Below are 17429 nucleotides of genomic sequence, written 5' to 3'. Positions count from 1 at the left end.
ACAAATATCTAAAATTTTATGTCATAACAATGACACCACCTAAATTAAAAAGTTCTCAAAGCATGCCATTTGTAAACCTAGCTGATTATAGAGGACAATTTGGAATATTTCATTGGAGAATGTTGTTAGATGACGAAAGAAATGAAATTAGAATTGCATTTTGTTGAAAGAGCGCCAAAATTGGTAGTGCATGCTTAATTGGAATTCAATTTTATGTCATGTATCTTATTTAAATTTTTAATTTTTATAACAAGTAAATTATTGGATGAAAAAACCGAAAAAGTTTAAATCCAATTAAATTATATATATCATATATATATATATATATAATTGTGATTGTTTTTAAATGTATCAGTGCATATGCATGGTATCACATACTAATTTAAGTGAATGATATATAAAATCCTTACAAAGGAAAATACAAAATTATCCAATAATAAATGCCTACAAAATCCAAAAATTAAATAATTTATTTATTAAACTAAAAAATTCTGTCCCACAAAATTTTGTTTTTGGGATGGGCCCACTTGAAATCTTACGAAGAAACTTTATATTTCATTATTTCGGTTAAAAAGACAAAAAACCAACCATACCTATCTCCATCCCCAAGATTTCAGTTGCTGACTTGTCGAAACAACAACAAAAAATAATTTAGGAGCGAGAAAGAAAGAAAAAGAAATAAACAGTTAGAACCAAAAAAAAAAAAAAAAAAGAGAAAACACAGAGAGAGAGAAAGAGAGGGAGAGAGAGAGAGAGAGAGAGAGAGGCGCACGTTAAGGCGCACGTTAAGCATTCTCGAAGCTCTCTGCAACGCAATTTTATCAATCTCTCCTCCCCCCAATCGAAACGATTCGTTTTTTTTTTTTTTTTTCTTCTTTTTTTCTTTCTCTTTCTAATTCGTGGTTTTCTTTGCTTTTTTTGATTTTGTTTCTATTTTCGTTTCGGAATTCAACGAGCCTAAATTCATCGAAAACCGTTAGCATTTGCTGAATTTAATCCGAATTTCTCACATCAGATTCAAAAAACACATTTATTTTTTTGTTGATTATTCTCAGCTCAAAATTGACGAGTTCCGAAAAATTCGAATTTCTAGGGTTTCGGTTACGTGAATTTGAGCTGTTTTCGGAGCTCAGGTTGATCTGATCGTAACAGCTTTCTACATTTTGTGGTTTTTTGTTTTGTGTTTCTGGCATTGTGGATTTCTAGGGCTTTTTTTGAGTTCAGAAGCTGCATTATCAAATTTGGTTGTTGTTGATGTGGTTATGGGGTAGATGAAGGAATTGGTTTGTTTTCCACAATCTGCGTTGGAGAGTACATTGCTGTTGATTCTTGTTTTACATGAAGCAAGTGGCGTATGGTTTTGGATCGTATGATTCAAATGGGCGTTGGTTCTGTGTCTCAGCAGAAGCAGCTTCTACTGATATTGCAACTTGAATGGCTGATTTGCAGAGAGCCGGTCACGTTGAGAGGGACGTAGACAAGGTTTAAATCCGTTCTCGCCTTTTGCTTTCGTTTCGCGTTTATATATTATGTGTGATGCTTTTAATTCAATGGCGTTTTGTTAATTTTAGATAGAAAAAATTGTTTGTGTTTTTGTTGATGAGTGAATTGTATACATGTGGTCGACCCTGATTAGTTTCTTAAGGGTCCATAACTGACCCCTGAAATCTTAGAACTAAGGCGTTGTTGTTGTAATCTAAGAGTGAATTAATTTGCAGTAGCAGGGGCCCAATGTTTAGGGTCTTAGTGTGGGGTAGGTCTTGAGTTCTAACCCTTGGGAGCTACTATGGTCACGCTTAAGTAGGGTTGTACTCGGATAAAAAGAATGAGTACCCATGATACGGTCAATCATAACCTGTCTTGTTGTTGTTGTTTTTTTAAAATCATATGGACCTGTTGGTTAGTGAGAACTTTTTTGCATGTTCATTAGTGATGTTATACACAGCAACAACAGAGTAGGTGATAAGCAGCATTCCTGTTCAATTAAGGTGTTGAATCATGAAGTATTAGTCTCCCATTATCACAATTTTTTTTTTTTTCACAAATTATGCTCTTGTATGAAAACACCTGGAGTTCTTGTAGTGACTTTATTTTATGTTTTAAATTACAGGCCATTGCATCACTTAAAAAGGGGTCATATCTGCTAAAGTATGGACGCAGAGGGAAGCCAAAGTTCTGCCCATTCCGGCTTTCTTCTGTGAGTTACTCTGGCAATTTGGAATTGTTCCCTTTTCTGAATTCTGCACTAACTCGTTAACGAAATTGTAAAAAAAAAAAAAATCCTAACAACAAGTATGACTGAACTCTTCTCTCTGGTTTGGGTTCAGCCAGGTTATAAATCTCCATCATTTCAACCACCTAATTTTAATTTTTAGGTCCTTAATGTATGTAACTTCCGATATGAATATAATCATGAAAGTAACAACATTCTTTTGTTTCTCTATATTTACTTGGATGATTGAGGGTTTTTTTTTTTTTTTTTTTCCCAGGATGAGTCTGCATTGATATGGTACTCTGGCAATGAAGAGAAACAACTTAAAATAAGTCAAGTTTCACGGATTATTCCTGGACAGCGAACTGTAAGTTTCTATAGTCATTCTTTCTTTCTTAGAAAATGGTGTGGGGATAGCCTCTCAAGCTACTGTTGAGCTGATTTTGTCAGATCTCAGAAAAAATTCACATGAACTTTGCATGAGTTTAAAAGAATGTTTTAGTTGAAGTTTATATTTCAGAGTTAAACTTCTGTTGGTTTAATTAGAACCCTTTTATTATTGTCAAAATTTTTAATATTTTGTTTCTCTTTTTTCTTTACTTTGATAATATATTCATTCTATTCTATCATTTACTTATCCTTAACTCTCAAAATTTAGACATTTATAACTTTGGATTTATCTTTCAGGCAATATTTCAGCGGTATCCTCGGCCTGAAAAGGAATATCAATCATTTTCACTTATATACAATGATAGGTCCTTGGATTTGGTGAGTGTGTTTCTGTGGTCTATTCTTTTTTTCTTAGAAAAGCTCATTTAGTTGATCAATGACAATAAAGCATAGAAATCATTAATTGAAAATTGTTTTGTCACTGTTGTTAGTAATGATCTTAGTTGCTTCATTTGTTAATTTGTGAAAAATAAGGCAGGATGCCATCTTAGAAATTATGTGTTGTCTGAAACCATTCCCAAATTTTGGTACTAAAACTTGGTTGTTGTTGTTGTATTTGCTTGGCACTACTGCCAACCAATGGACAGATATGTAAAGACAAGGAAGAAGCTGAAGTTTGGTTTGCTGGTCTCAAGGCATTGATTAGTCGAGCTAACTACAAGTGTAAAAGTGAATCAAGATGTGGCAGTGTATCATCAGATAGTCTACATTCTCGTACACGAAGAAGTTCTCCATCTATTGCTCCATTTGTCAGTAGCAGTGAACTTTAAAAAAAAAAAATTTATTTATTTTGTATTTAGTTTAATAAAGTTCGGTAATTATTAAGCATTTACAGTTCACTCGGGTTAATATTTTTTAAATTACAACAGGATCCAGGAGATACAGAAGAGGTTCCTCACGAGAATATACCACAGACTAGACTGGGGAAGGCATTCAGTGACATAATATCATATACAGCAGCTGATAAAAGTTCCTATCAAGCTGAATCAGTTCCCAATTCCACATTAACATCGTCACCTGTAGACAACTCAAATGGTCAAAATTCAGGAACAGAGGCATTTCGAGTTAGTTTATCTAGTGTTGTGAGCTCATCAAGCCATGGATCGGGTCATGATGATTTTGATGCCATAAATGATGTTTTCATTTGGGGAGAAGGTATTGGGAATGGAATACTGGGTGCTGGCATGCGTAGAGTCGGGCTTGGGAATTCATATGGGTCCAAGATGGATGCCCTTCTCCCTAAGGCATTGGAATCAAAAGTAGTTCTAGATGTTCATAATATTGCTTGTGGTGGCAGACATGCTGTGCTTGCCACAAGACAAGGGGAGATCTTTAGCTGGGGAGAGGAGTCCGGAGGCAGGCTTGGGCATGGTGTTGAAGTGGATGTTTCCCACCCAAAGTTCATTGACAGTCTTAGTGGTATGAACATTGAATTAGTAGCATGTGGGGAGTATCACACTTGTGCTGTTACACGTTCTGGAGATCTTTATACATGGGGGGATGGTACTCACAACTTTGGTCTGCTTGGGCATGGAAGTGAAGTTAGTCATTGGATTCCTAAAAAGGTAAGTGGTATCATGGAGGGTATTCATGTAGTATCTATCTCTTGTGGACCTTGGCATACAGCTGTTGCGACAGCAGCTGGCCAGTTGTTTACATTTGGGGATGGATCCTTTGGTGTCCTTGGCCATGGTGACTGTAGTAGCACAAGTATCCCCCGGGAAGTGGAAACTTTGAAAGGACAGAGAACTACAAGGGTTGCATGTGGTGTTTGGCACACTGCTGCAGTCGTTGAAGTGACAGATGAATTATCTAATTCTGAACCTTCTGGTTACTCTTGTTCTGGAAAGCTGTTTACATGGGGGGATGGAGATAAATGCCGACTTGGTCATGGTGATAAAGAATCTAGACTAGTTCCAGAGTGCGTCACTGCATTGGTTAATCAAAATATTTGTCAAGTAGCCTGTGGGTATAATCTCACAGTTGCTCTAACGACCTCAGGACAAGTATATACAATGGGGAGTACTGCGTATGGACAGTTGGGCAGTCCTGAGGCTGATGGAAAACTTCCTAGTCGCATAGAAGGTAAAATTTCAAGAAGTTTTGTAGGGGAGATTGCCTGCGGCTCATATCATGTTGCAGTTCTGACTTCCACAGCAGAGGTTTATACTTGGGGAAAGGGTTCAAATGGGCAATTAGGCCATGGAGACAATATTCATAGAAACACACCTACACTTGTCAATTTTTTAAAGGATAAGCTAGTAAAGAGTGTGGCCTGTGGTTCAAACTTTACATCTGTTATATGTCTTCATAAATCTGTATCTAGTGCTGACCACTCTATATGTACTGGTTGTCATAATCCTTTTGGTTTCAGAAGAAAACGTCACAACTGTTATAATTGTGGGCTGGTTTTTTGCAAAGCTTGCAGTAACAGAAAATCTCTGAAAGCTTCTTTAGCTCCAAATATGAACAGGCCATATCGGGTCTGTGATGATTGTTATTTGAAACTGAAGAAGGCCCTGGAATCTGGTTCTATTCTGCGACCTCCTAAATCCAAAAATGGAAATACGTGTCATAAATCCAATGAGGCCATGGATAAAGAGACTCGAGGTAATAAACTACAGACAACACTCTCCAGATTGTCATCTTTTGGCTCGGGCAATCAATTTGAAACCAGGCGTTCAAAGCCTGACATGAAAACAGAATTGCATGATAGCCGTGTCTTTCACGCTCTGAATGAAAATTTTCAGTTTGGGGGAATTTATTCCATAAAAGCATCAGATTCTCTTGTTGCAACATCAAAGAAAGTTTCATCAGTTTCCCTTCCTGGTTCCAGAATGGGTTCTCGATCAACATCTCCTGTTTCAGAAAAGTCAAGCCCAGCTCGGTTTTCTGAAGAAATTTTTGATTATTCGAAGAATAGAAATGGCAGTTTAAGTCAAGAAATCATAAATTTAAGGGCTCAGGTAAGCATATTGAAAATGCTTTAGTGACTGCATGCATGCATAGATTTTAAATTCTTATTTACTTCAAATTTTAGGAATGTGATAAACGTATTTGTTAATGCTCTAGAGAATCTTCTTCCCCAGTCCCCCCAAAACCCCAACCCCTTTTTTTTTTGGAAAGAATAAATTATAATATTGTGACTTCATTCCCTTATCCTTCCCTTTGGCACATTCAGCATTCACATTCTTCTTATGGGGAAACATGACCCAGTTGTGGGAGGTATGGAAGTATGTTCAGTTTTAAAATAATCTGTTGAAAACAGCTGAAAGGTATAGTCACCTCATGACAAGTTTGTTTACCAAAGAAAATTATGTATGGGGAAATCTTCAAGCCATTTTAAAAGCACTGAGAGACCTAGATATCTTACTGCTACCTGAAGCCTAAAGATCTTCTTGTTGCATATTTCTGCTAGGGATGGCAGCGGGGCAGGTTGGGGTCAGATTAGGGGTGCTCCTGTCCTGTCTTTGGGGTGGGGAAAACCTACGCAGGGAAAGTTGGGTACAAGGTGGGTTGTAGGTATTTCCATCACTAATAAGGTGGCTTTGACATTAATGAGGTAATAGAATATGTTTTAAAAAATCAAATTATACATACGATGTGTAAAAGAGATTGAATTTTATATATGTATATATATACAAATATATAAAATTAAATCCCTTTTACATATCGTATCTATAATTTGATTTTTTTAACGTGTTCTATTACCTCATTCAGGGTGGGGTGAGACGCAGCAGGAAGAGTAAAACCTATCCCTGCCCCATCACCTCTTTGAGGCAGGGAAAACCTGCATGGGGTAGAGTAGGGCAGGCCTGGTTATGCAGAGCAGGAAAGGGATAGGACCATTTATAGTAACTCAACTTCAAGAAAAGACATTTTTTAAATGTAAAGTCACAAAAAGATAGGACCTTTACAGTGCTAATGATGTACAGGCACCCACAATGTGTGAAGCACAATGGTGAAGTTGAAGCTTTTGAAACTTAGTGAAGTCAGCAAGTTAAAGTTCTGAAGGGTCTGGGAGTACTAGATTTTCCAAACAAATCAGTGATGGTGAATATCACTAAAATCAACCCATTTCTGTATGTTTTCCTCAGGAACAACAAACTAGTAGTGATATGATTGGCACTCAATATCCGTGGTGAGAAGTAGTTTCAAAATTGTAAATATGTAATGCAACATGGAAATATCTGTAGTTGCATTGTGCACAATTCAGTATTTAATTAGAATGCGTAGTTATAGTCTTCCTGAAAATGAATTTTTATATGATGAAGTTATTCACAACTGTGAATGCACGCTAGCTCAAATGGCACCTCCTCTCCTTGTTAGAGCAAGACAGAGGGTGAGGTTGTATGTTCAAGAACCACAAGGTGCGTCTATAATTACCAATATAAAAAAGTGTAAAACTAATGTATGCAATGTTGCATAATGAGGGTACCTGATGCTTTGTAAGAAGGCTGCATTTTCTGAAAAGCACGACAAACGTGTAAACTAAGCAGGTAGTCTGAAGTTGCAATAGAGTGTGATAAACAAAACTACCAAGAAGCTGAGAGAACGTTCACGGTTAACCTGTCAAACTTCAAATAATTTTTTTTAGGTGTAGGTAAGATGTTACCTTTATTGCCAGCTTGAAGATAAAAATGGTTGGTCCAATTTTCTCTTATTAGAGATAAACAGAAAGTCATCGTCTTTTTATACATGATACTGCTTATCTGTAATTCTTTAGACCTCTTTACGTCCATTGTACATGAAGTAGTCTGTTTGCAATAGAATATTTCTCTACTTATAAAAAAATTAGAGAGAAACAGAGAGAGATCAGAGAATAAGAATGGATCTAGGAACAAAAAAAAAGCGTAGCTTACGTAAAATGAAGTACTGAGATATACAGGAGTTTGGAGCTTGATAAGTCTATGCAACAGCTGAAACAAGAAAAGAAATAATGTGGTATTAACTGGACAAGAATAGCTATGTTTAAATAGTTTACTCCTGTCCATGAAAGCTACAATTTGAAGTATATGGCAATTGGCAAATCAATATACTCTCATCAACACTATAAATATTGCAATGATATTTGAATCTTTTTCCTGTTATATATTAATCTGAGAAACAACTGAATTTTGTCTGCATCTATCACACAGAGACTCTAATGACTTGGTTTCCAACAGTTTTATTGCATCAAACTTATGATTAACAATTTATCTACTTTCTTTTTCTTTTTCTTTTTTTACTTTATACTGAGTAAAAATTGAATGATAATACTTTATAGGTGGAAGATCTTACTAGAAAATCCCAACATCTTGAAGCTGAACTAGAAAGAACATCAAAGCAGTTGAAGGAGGTCACTGCCATTGCAGAAGATGAAGCTGAAAAATGCAAATCCGCAAAGGAAGTTATCAAGTCTCTAACTGCTCAAGTAAGATATTTATATGTTCAAGTTTTGTGGTTATTTTTCTCAGTATCATCAATAAGTTTGATTTCACTCACTCTATTATTTGGATTTGAAAGAACTAGTCCCTGTAAATTCTGTAATGATCAGAGTTTCAAGATTTAGTTATGGTAGGTTTTGACTTTTAAACATTCAACTTGGGAGCAGAGAAGCTCTAATAGTGAAATGGCTTGGTGAGTCAGCTTATATACATAATTGACCTTTTGCATAAACATCATATTTTGAATATATTCTGTTTCTCCATAAGCTAATTGAAGCTATCCAAGTTGCAAAACTTCCACCATAAAACAAGTTTAAGGTGCTTGGTCTGGATAACTATGTTTCTTGCATATGGTGGGAATAAGTGAAACTCCACCAATGCCATATATGTGGGGGCTATCTTGAGTTCAACTAGCCCACCATGTGATAACTACAAAATGAACATTTTAGGAGGATTACCTCATTGAAAAGATATCATTTATTCTAAATCTTGCTGTTGAAGCTCTTGGAAGATTTAATTAAATAAAAGATGACGTTTAGAAGCAATACTTAGAGCAGATTATTATATTGTTCACTCATCTAATTGTTGCAACTGAGGCGTTCTTATTTGTAGCCGAGACTTAAAAATCAGGAAAACAGTTTTTTGAGGGAAGAATTTCCGCACCAGATATCATGCCAAAACCAGATTTCTGATCCATTTCCAACAAGAAAATGGAAATGCCTATATAAGAGTCTCACATGCCTCTAATACTTTTCCAAACGTTCAACACCATGAGAAACTTGAGCCACCTTCTTTCCCCCCACCCCCTGTGAATCCCCAAACCACCCTCCTTCAATAGGGAGCATACCACCCCATAATTGACCAAATGAAACTTAGGAACGTTGCACTCCCTCCCATTAGAATTCTCTTTGTAACTTTTCCAATATCACTTAGTGAATCTCTGAATGATGTCATACCTAGCAAGACTTAAGTAATGACAAATGTCATGAAAAAGAACACACACACACACACACACATATATATAAGGTTGAGATCCAATAGTTACTGAAAAGTTAGCTCTTCAAGTTCAAGTATTATTGATATTAATGGAGTTAAATGTTACATAGGCATTGCAATTATAATATGCCTTTTTTAAGATTTTAATATTAAGCCATACTTTCCGTGGTTAATCTTGTTGAGATTTTGTAAGTGGTGTATAATGCAAGTAAAGTTGTCACCTGATTATATGTGAACATTCTCACACTAAGGCATCATTTGTTTTGGTGTAAAATGTTTGCTATTGGAGAATGTTTTCATCTGAGAAAATTTAGTGAAAACTACTTGTTTTCTCTTGTTTGGTTGTGTTCTTGAGGTTGTTCTGGAAAACATTTTCTGGCATTTGGCTCATATGAAAACTCACAATTTTACTGTATTTTTATTTAGAAATTAAATAGAAAATTTTATTCACCACTTTAAAATACAAAGGAATCCTAGAAAAGATCTATTGAGACTCTCCTCAGTCCCACAAAGATCTCTATGTACTTGTCCTATCCAGGAAAGCTGAGATCTTTCAGTCTACGTGCATGGGAACAGCTCAAACAAAAAAGAGTAGTCTTTTCTGAATTCAAGCCTGGCCTGCACATTTGCTTCTAGATCTAGGAATGGCGCCAGGTGAGGGCGCCTATTGAACAACTAAAATCAACCTAAAAAATAAGTATCATCAAAATAAAATTATTGAAAACTACACTAATGAGCACAATCAAAATAAGAGTTCAACATCCAAAAAAAATATCAAACAATTAACAAAAACTATGAACTAAACTTACACATTTACTTGCATAATTACACACACTTAAAACCTCCAAAGTGAAATTTAAAATTTGTGTCCTTTTAAAAGTTTGGGGGCAATTCTCGAAACTTTGACACATATCGTGGTCATTTTAGGGGGTTTCAAAAGGGGTTTGCATCATTTCAATGGATTTGGGGGATATTTTTGTCTTTTTGGTGTTTTAGGGATATTTTTGTCATATTAGAGGTTTTGAAGGAATTGTGGTCATTTTAAAGGTTTCAAGGTTATTTTTGTTATTTTGTAGTTTTGGTGGTATTTTGATCAGTTTGGAGATTTTGAGGGTACTTTGGCCATTTTGAATGTTTTGATGGTGTTTTAGAGGTTTTTAGGGAATTTTGATCATTTTGGAGATTTTAGGGGTATATATGTCATTCTATAGATTTTCAATACATTTTAGTCATTTTAGAGGCTTTTAGGGATGTTTTTGTCATGAACAAGTTGGTCATTTTGATTTTTGAGGTTTCAGTGGCATTTTTGAGGTGTTAAAGGGTATTCAATTATTTTGGATATATTGGGGATATTTCTGTCATTTTGGAGGTTTCTGTTCTTTTGAGGCTGAAATAGTGAAATGCCATTTCAAATATTTATTGCGTTGGATTCATTTAATTCCTTTGATGCTTGCTTGAACAGGGTTGACTCAATATTAAGGAATTAATCTAGGAAGCACAGATACTTCATTTAGGGTGCTGTACCCTTGTCTGTATCCGTGCTTCCTAGGAATTAATCCAATGCAGGTTTGGGTAGGAATCAAGGAATTAAACCCAGATAAAGTATGTTGCCTATTGCCATTCAGATTACCATTTCGTAGGATTAACTAAAAAAGAAGTTAGGACTTACGACCGACTGAAAGGACAGCATCGAAAGTTCTCTAACCTGGGAAATCTTTTGTAATCCATCTTTTCTGGACGGAAAGGGTGAGTAGAATGGGCACAAAAACTAAACCTTCCTTCTTTGTAAAAATTATTTCGGTTTCACCAAGTTTTTTGGTTGCCCCAAACACTTGAAAATGAGAAACATTATTCGGAAAATATTATGTCGAAACAAACCAAATCTAAGTACTAATATGATGAAAGACTGGATGGTAACAAAAAAAATTTCATGGTTTGAATAGCCTAACATGATGGTAGAGGACCTTCTCAATCACTAATTTACAAATCGAAAAACATGTAATTCAGCGATGAGATTTTCAAAATATTAATCAAATAAAATTATTAAGTGGTATAACTATATATATATATATAGTTTTTATTTTATTTTATTTTTTGGGGGGCGGGGGGGTTGAGGGGGAGGGGTTACTTCTTATCTTTGCAACTCTGTTGTTAACTAGTTAATAGTCTAATGTTTTAAATGATTTAATTGTCCACAGCTGAAGGAAATGGCTGAAAGACTGCCAGGACATACTACCGGATATAGTGAAGGCACCATTGCTGAAAACACCTCTAATATTCTAAACCAGTTTTCCAATGAGAGCCATGCAGCAAACGGAACCATTTCAGAGGCTCAATCAATTAGCAATTTAAAAGACAAAACCTTACGTAATGGAACCAAGCAACCAACTGGAAAGGGAGAGTGGGTGGTGCATGATCAACCAGGCGTCTATATAACTTTGTCCTCCTTGCCAGGTGGTGGTAATGAACTGAAACGTGTTCGCTTCAGGTATTTACACTTGCCTTTGTTGGTAGGAACAATTATGATCTACTCGATAAAATTAGGAACATTTATGATCTCTCAATGTTCTGAGTATGACCTTTTTAATTAGGAGTTTATTGATAATCTCCTCAACAAAGAATTTAGGCATATCTTTTCCTAGTAGGATTCAATAACAAGCATTTTTTTCAATTAACTGAAGTATTTTAGCCTTGTCATTGTTCTTGTGCTGGTTTAAACTTTCAATTTGAATCGTATTGTTAATTGGAATTCAATAGGCATACTTAAACCATCCTAGCCATCTGTCTCTGATCATGTTATTGGTGCTATGTCTATCTCTTCTGATTTTTCTGATCTTGCTTTTCATCCTTCTCTCCTCAATTCTGCTACATAAAAATGAATTCTAGATTAGATACTTGAATTCAATTCATTATAGTTTTTCTACGTTGTACTCCTGTCCTGTTCCAACAGATTATATAGCCCAATGCTCTGGGTGTGTAATATAAATATAATGAGTGAAATTTATGCATATGTGCCTTTTAATTAGATAGCACCCTTTTTGCTTCCAATCTGGATAAATCTAAAATTTCTTTTTTCCACTAAAAGAATCTTTTTTGGAAACTGAAGATACTTCTCTATATAAAAGCCAAAGGATTGAATCAATTTAATGGGAAAACATTGATGTCTTAATGTTGCTTTATGCTATATTTATCTAATTTTGTTCAGACCTTTGGCAAATTGGTTAGGCCTTCAACCATCTATCTCAGACTCAACTTGCACGCCTCTTATCCTGGCAAAGTTTTAGCTCTGGATAGAGGACATTTTATACCATCACTTCCTCTTTGATTTAAGCTATGTTTTCCAAAAGTAGTTTAGATGAGTGAAAGAATAAGATCAATGGATCTAGATATGTGGGACCACATATTGGTCCAACTTTTGATGCACCTGATACCATGTCATACCCAATTAAAGTGGACTATGTGCCCACAATGTTGGAGAATAACCAATGCACTAATTACATTGATTTGATAATTTGATAGTTGGGAGAGGGGAAATTTGAACCCTAAATGTTCCTGTTAGAAACATTAGGAGATGCCAACTAGTTGAACTAGAAGGCTCTTGGCCGATGCACTAATCACACTGCATTAAGCAAATTAATAGTACCCAATATCTATATCTTCATTCCAATGGCCCTCTCTCATAGCCTGAATTTTTTTTTTTTTGGGGAAAAACTGCAGAGCAAGGCTTGTATGTTCTCTATACTTATGAAAAGCAGCAGCAACTTTATGATTACTTACAACCTCCCCTTCACATAAAATAGTGAAACAATTACTTGCTACCAATGAAAGGAAGCAGACCAAATTTTTTTAGACAATACCATATATGACTCAATAAATCTAGTGAATTCAGTGCAGCATGTTCAATTACCTCTTGTGAACTGGTAATTGAATTTACCATGTGTACTGAACTCAATTTGCTTTTCTACAGCCGGAAGCATTTCACGGAAGAACAAGCGGAGAAATGGTGGGCTGAAAACGGGACCAAAGTATGTGAGCGACACAATATACTTACTTCATAGTAAAAAATACAGTTGGCAGTCTAGCATTCGCTGGAAGAAATCAAGCCTCATACAACTATTTTCCATGACCCTCTTCCTCTCCTCTGGAAACTGTAAATTTTTTTTGTTCAATCATTCAGTGGAGTTTCATCATGGATCCAGGGTCAGAAATCAGAAAGGTAGACTGAGACATTAGAAAATTCAGAAAGTAGAAAGGAAAGCTTTTAAAGAGATAGAACAAATGGAAAGATGAAAATTTGATTTTGAGGAATCTGGATACTTGGCCTCTAATGCTAGTTAAAGAAGTTCCACACTGTTGCAGCTGGGTCTCACGTTTTTCTTTAGGCTAATAGGCTCTTGTTGTGCTTCCCCTTACCCCCTTTTTTTTTAATATTATTTTTTCGTTTCCCCAATATTAGTCGCTTAACATTTTGTATACGTACTCTTCTTGACAAAAGGCCAAGATAAATCCATTTTTTTGAATGAAGTGGTACCCCATCTTTTTGGATGTAAAGGCAGATCAAAGCTACAGTGCAATGTGTGCTTGTAATTTACTGTGATTTCTAATCAGTGTACATTGAGAGAGAGAGAGAAAGAGAGAGAGTTTTCCTTGTGACTGTCAGTCCTAAATTATATAAATGTACTTACCAATAGGACCAATCACCAGGTCAAGGGTCGAGGAATTCGTTCAAACAGTTCATTTATAAAAAGAGCCAAGAAATGGGGTCAAAAAGTTGAGAGTTATGCTTGGTGCATTACATCATAAAGTGAATTCATTCTAAATGGAGATGGAGAGGATCCTAATACGATATTCCCCATATCGGCCTCACAAGCTTCAGAAACTGCCATGTGAGGTATTAGATACACGGTTAGATTTCTTTCCAATGGAAAGATCCTAATACGATATTCCTCCGACTGTCTTCGCAAGCTTTAGAAACTACCATGTGAGCTGCCTTTGCCTGTGTCACAAGAGGATCAGTGCCAAAGACCAAATCAGTCCTAGCATAGATTATTTCTGCCTTGTGATTCAATAAACAGCCACTGTACTCACCTGTTTTTTCCTCGAACCAGCATCGAAAAGTTGATTTTAACAAAGGATAATGGTGGAGAAGACCGAGCATTATACAGCCTCTAGTTGTTTGAAACAGCTTCCCATGATTCACGAGGATATTCTAAACTACAATGACTCAGCGAACCACTTGCATGGGATTAATTCCATCTCTTCTCTATCCCCAGCTCGATTTTTGAGTATGCAGCTGGGTAGATGTGGAAGGCTCCCTTGGTTTTTATGTAATGAAGTACTAATCGGGCGAAAAAAAGAAAAAGAAAAAGAAGAAAAATAGAGTTTTTAATCACCAATTTTTTTGACACCTGGAATTATTGTAAGCAATTTTATCTTATGATATTCACCCAAAAACATAATTCTCAAAATGTGGCACAAATAGAGAAATTTTATGAAAGTAAAATCCTAGCACAATAAAATTTTATTCTTTGGTTTCATCTTATTGAAGGTAAACTTGAACTCATGCTCATGCAACCCTCTGCCCGCAATAACTTCTACGGTTCTACCACAATCGAAAGATAGGTTTAGAGTTTAGAAGTCTTGAAAGAACTCTTATCACAAAATTCTGTACACTAGCTTCTGATGTAGTCTCACTCTCATGTTCCGAAACCCTAACTGTGCTTTGTCCAGGTTCTTTCCTCTTTAATCTTTTCCTTATGAATTTAAACTCAGAGAGAGAGAGAGAGAGAGAGAGGGGGGGGGGGGGGGGGAAATGATGAATAGTAATGGTTTCTCAATGTTTGATCAACCGTCTAAAAAGGCATAAAATTTTTAGAAACATCTAGTGTAACTGAACCTAATTTATTTATTAATCCCTCCATTTTTATTACACCTACATAATCTAAAAGCAGTTTTGGAGTAGAATTCAACATAAAGCTATGGTTATAGGAAAAGGTCAGACAAAGTAAGCTGAATAGAAGCATGAAATATTTCTATTCCTTGATTTCTTTTAATCGCTATCAAGAATCGAATATTCAAATCCTTTGTCATCCCTTGATTTCTACCACAATCTTAGGACAGAGTCAGCAGTCTGAGAGAACTTTGAGTTTGCAAGGACCTGAATAGAAAATAGATTGCACCTCTTATTGGGTCAGTTATCCAGGCAATGAATAACAGTCAATCACTCAGTTGCTCGTTTTCCCAACTAGGTTCACACCACTGAGAATCCATCTCAATTATGCTACATCCAGCTTCCTTTATCAACTTTTCTTTCTCCGTCCCAACCGAATGACATTTCACTTCTTTCATTATGCTATCTTCCTTCATTTCCTGCATTCTTCTTTCTTCTGGCAGCCTTCCAGCAATGGCATAAGTGCTAGAGAGAAGGATCGAATCTGTGGGATGTTCATCAAATATTTTGACTAACACCCTCTTCACACATTCCCCCAATACAACATTTCCATAGACTCTGCAAGCTGCAAGCAATGAGCGCCATGCAGTAGCATCCCCCTTAATGGGCAAGCTCTGGATTAATTTATGTGCTTCCTCCAGCAACCCAGCACGACCTAAAAGATCAATCAAACATCCGTAGTGCTCAACCTTTGGTGAAAGGCCATACTCACAAACCATTCTCTCAAAACATCTCATGCCCTCTGTCACGAGGCCCCCATGACTACAAGCACTTAAAATTGCCAAGAAAGTGATTTCATTAGGTCTAAACCCCTCCTCTTCCATCCTGTAAAATAGCATAATGGCATTTCTCGCCTGCCCATGAACCCCGTAACCTGAGATCATGGCTGTCCAAGATTTCACATCTTTGCTCACCATCCTATCAAAAATTTCTATAGCCTTCTCTAAGAACCCACATTTAGCATACATATCAACTAGAGCTGTCCCAAGAACCATATCCAACACCATTTTTTCTTCTTCCACATAATCATTGATGCATCGGCCTACATTGACGGCTCCAGAGGCAGCACAAGCCGAAAGCAATCCAGCTAATGTAGATGAATTGGGCGTCACTCGTTGAAGTTTCATTTGACGTAATAGAGCTACTGCATTTTCAACCATGCCATTTCTTGCATACTTATCTATTAGACAATTCCATAAAACAACATCCTTTTCAGCAACTTCATCAAAAACCCTACGCCCTAATTCAACATTCCCAGCTTTTGCATACATATCAATCATAGAGGTAACCACATTTAAATCAGAACAAAACCCAACTTTAATGCAATGACCATGAAGAGACTTCCCTCCAAGTAAATTTCCACAATCACCAGTAGCAGACAGAACACTCAAAACTGTGGTAATACTGGCTCTCAAACCACTCCTACACATTTTCCAATACAAATATAATACCATATTAGGCTGAGATACTTGAACATAGCCAACCATCAAACTGTTCCATGAAACCAAATCATTTATTTGAGGAAACTCATCAAACAACTTACGGGCATCACCAATTCTCCCGCAAACACAATACAAATGCAAAAGTGTATTCTTTACATTGGTAAATAGCCCATGCCCAGACCTCAAAACCACCCCATGAATCCCTTGCCCACTCACAATGCCCAATACACGAGCACAAGCTTTAAGCATACTAGCAAAAGAGAACTCGTCAAGCCCAATACTTTGACCCATCAAATGATTGAAAACACCAAAAGCTTGTACTGGGTCATCACTAATGGAATAGCCTCTAAGCATGGTATTGAACATGAACAAATTTGGGTTTTGTACATATTTGAAAATTGAGGCAGCATATTCCATGTCTTGAGTGGAAGAATCAAGAAGCTTGCTGAGAGTGAAAGGGACTTGGTCAAGTCCAGTCTTGACCATAAAGCCATGGACTTGAGAGTTTTCTGAGGTTTGCTTGCAAGATTTCAATAAATAAAGGAGCTTTTGGTCCTGTGAGGAGATAGAGCAGTGTTGTTTTGGGTTAACAAGTTTGGACCAAATATTCAATGTTTGCCTCAGGCATGTGAGTTTGAATAATGAGGCCATATGAGCCAGGCAGGCTCTCTGGCCTCTTTGGTGTCAAAACTTAAAACTTACATGGGAGGGAAAGAAATTAAGGGCATGATTCGTAACTGTTTATTTCTTTATTTTTTGTTTTTAAAAATAATTTTCTATTTTTGAGACTAAAATCTTATTTGGCAATTTAAAATAGACAGAAAACAAAAATTATTCTCAAAACTCAATTTATGGTGGAAACTAAAAACATGCAAAATGCTATTTTCAGTTTCTAATTTTCAAAAATCAATAAAAACATATACTATTTAATTTAATGAATTTGTCTTATTTAA

The 17429-nt window shown here is 36.1% G+C and overlaps 2 protein-coding genes across 4 annotated transcripts; one reads left to right on the top strand and one right to left on the bottom strand.

Moving 5' to 3' along the window:
- Nucleotides 1–661: 661 nt before the first annotated feature.
- LOC126718764 (PH, RCC1 and FYVE domains-containing protein 1-like) lies at nt 662–13635 on the top strand. Of its 3 annotated transcripts, XM_050421099.1 has the most exons (9): nt 712–1482; nt 2111–2197; nt 2490–2579; nt 2900–2980; nt 3250–3411; nt 3532–5628; nt 7929–8075; nt 11283–11572; nt 13052–13635. In XM_050421099.1, the coding sequence occupies exons 1-9, from the start codon at nt 1435–1437 to the stop codon at nt 13140–13142; spliced, it is 3093 nt and encodes a 1030-aa protein (XP_050277056.1). In that variant the 5' UTR covers nt 712–1434; the 3' UTR covers nt 13143–13635. The 3 variants fall into 3 exon arrangements, 2 of the variants coding, with proteins under 2 accessions (XP_050277056.1, XP_050277057.1); XR_007653046.1 differs by lacking the exons at nt 11283–11572; nt 13052–13635 and adding an exon at nt 6598–6803 and having other exon boundaries at nt 662–1482; nt 7929–8061; XM_050421100.1 differs by lacking the exon at nt 2111–2197.
- Nucleotides 13636–14966: 1331 nt separating this feature from the next.
- LOC126718763 (pentatricopeptide repeat-containing protein At1g26900, mitochondrial) lies at nt 14967–17187 on the bottom strand. Its single transcript, XM_050421098.1, has one exon. The coding sequence runs from the start codon at nt 17125–17127 to the stop codon at nt 15301–15303; it is 1827 nt and encodes a 608-aa protein (XP_050277055.1). The 5' UTR covers nt 17128–17187; the 3' UTR covers nt 14967–15300.
- Nucleotides 17188–17429: the final 242 nt, after the last annotated feature.

The sequence above is a fragment of the Quercus robur genome, chromosome 3 (assembly GCF_932294415.1).
Source record: "Quercus robur chromosome 3, dhQueRobu3.1, whole genome shotgun sequence".
NCBI lineage: Eukaryota > Viridiplantae > Streptophyta > Magnoliopsida > Fagales > Fagaceae > Quercus > Quercus robur.
The sequence above is the reverse complement of the archived record's forward strand: the minus strand, read 5'-3'. Positions and strand labels throughout refer to the sequence as shown.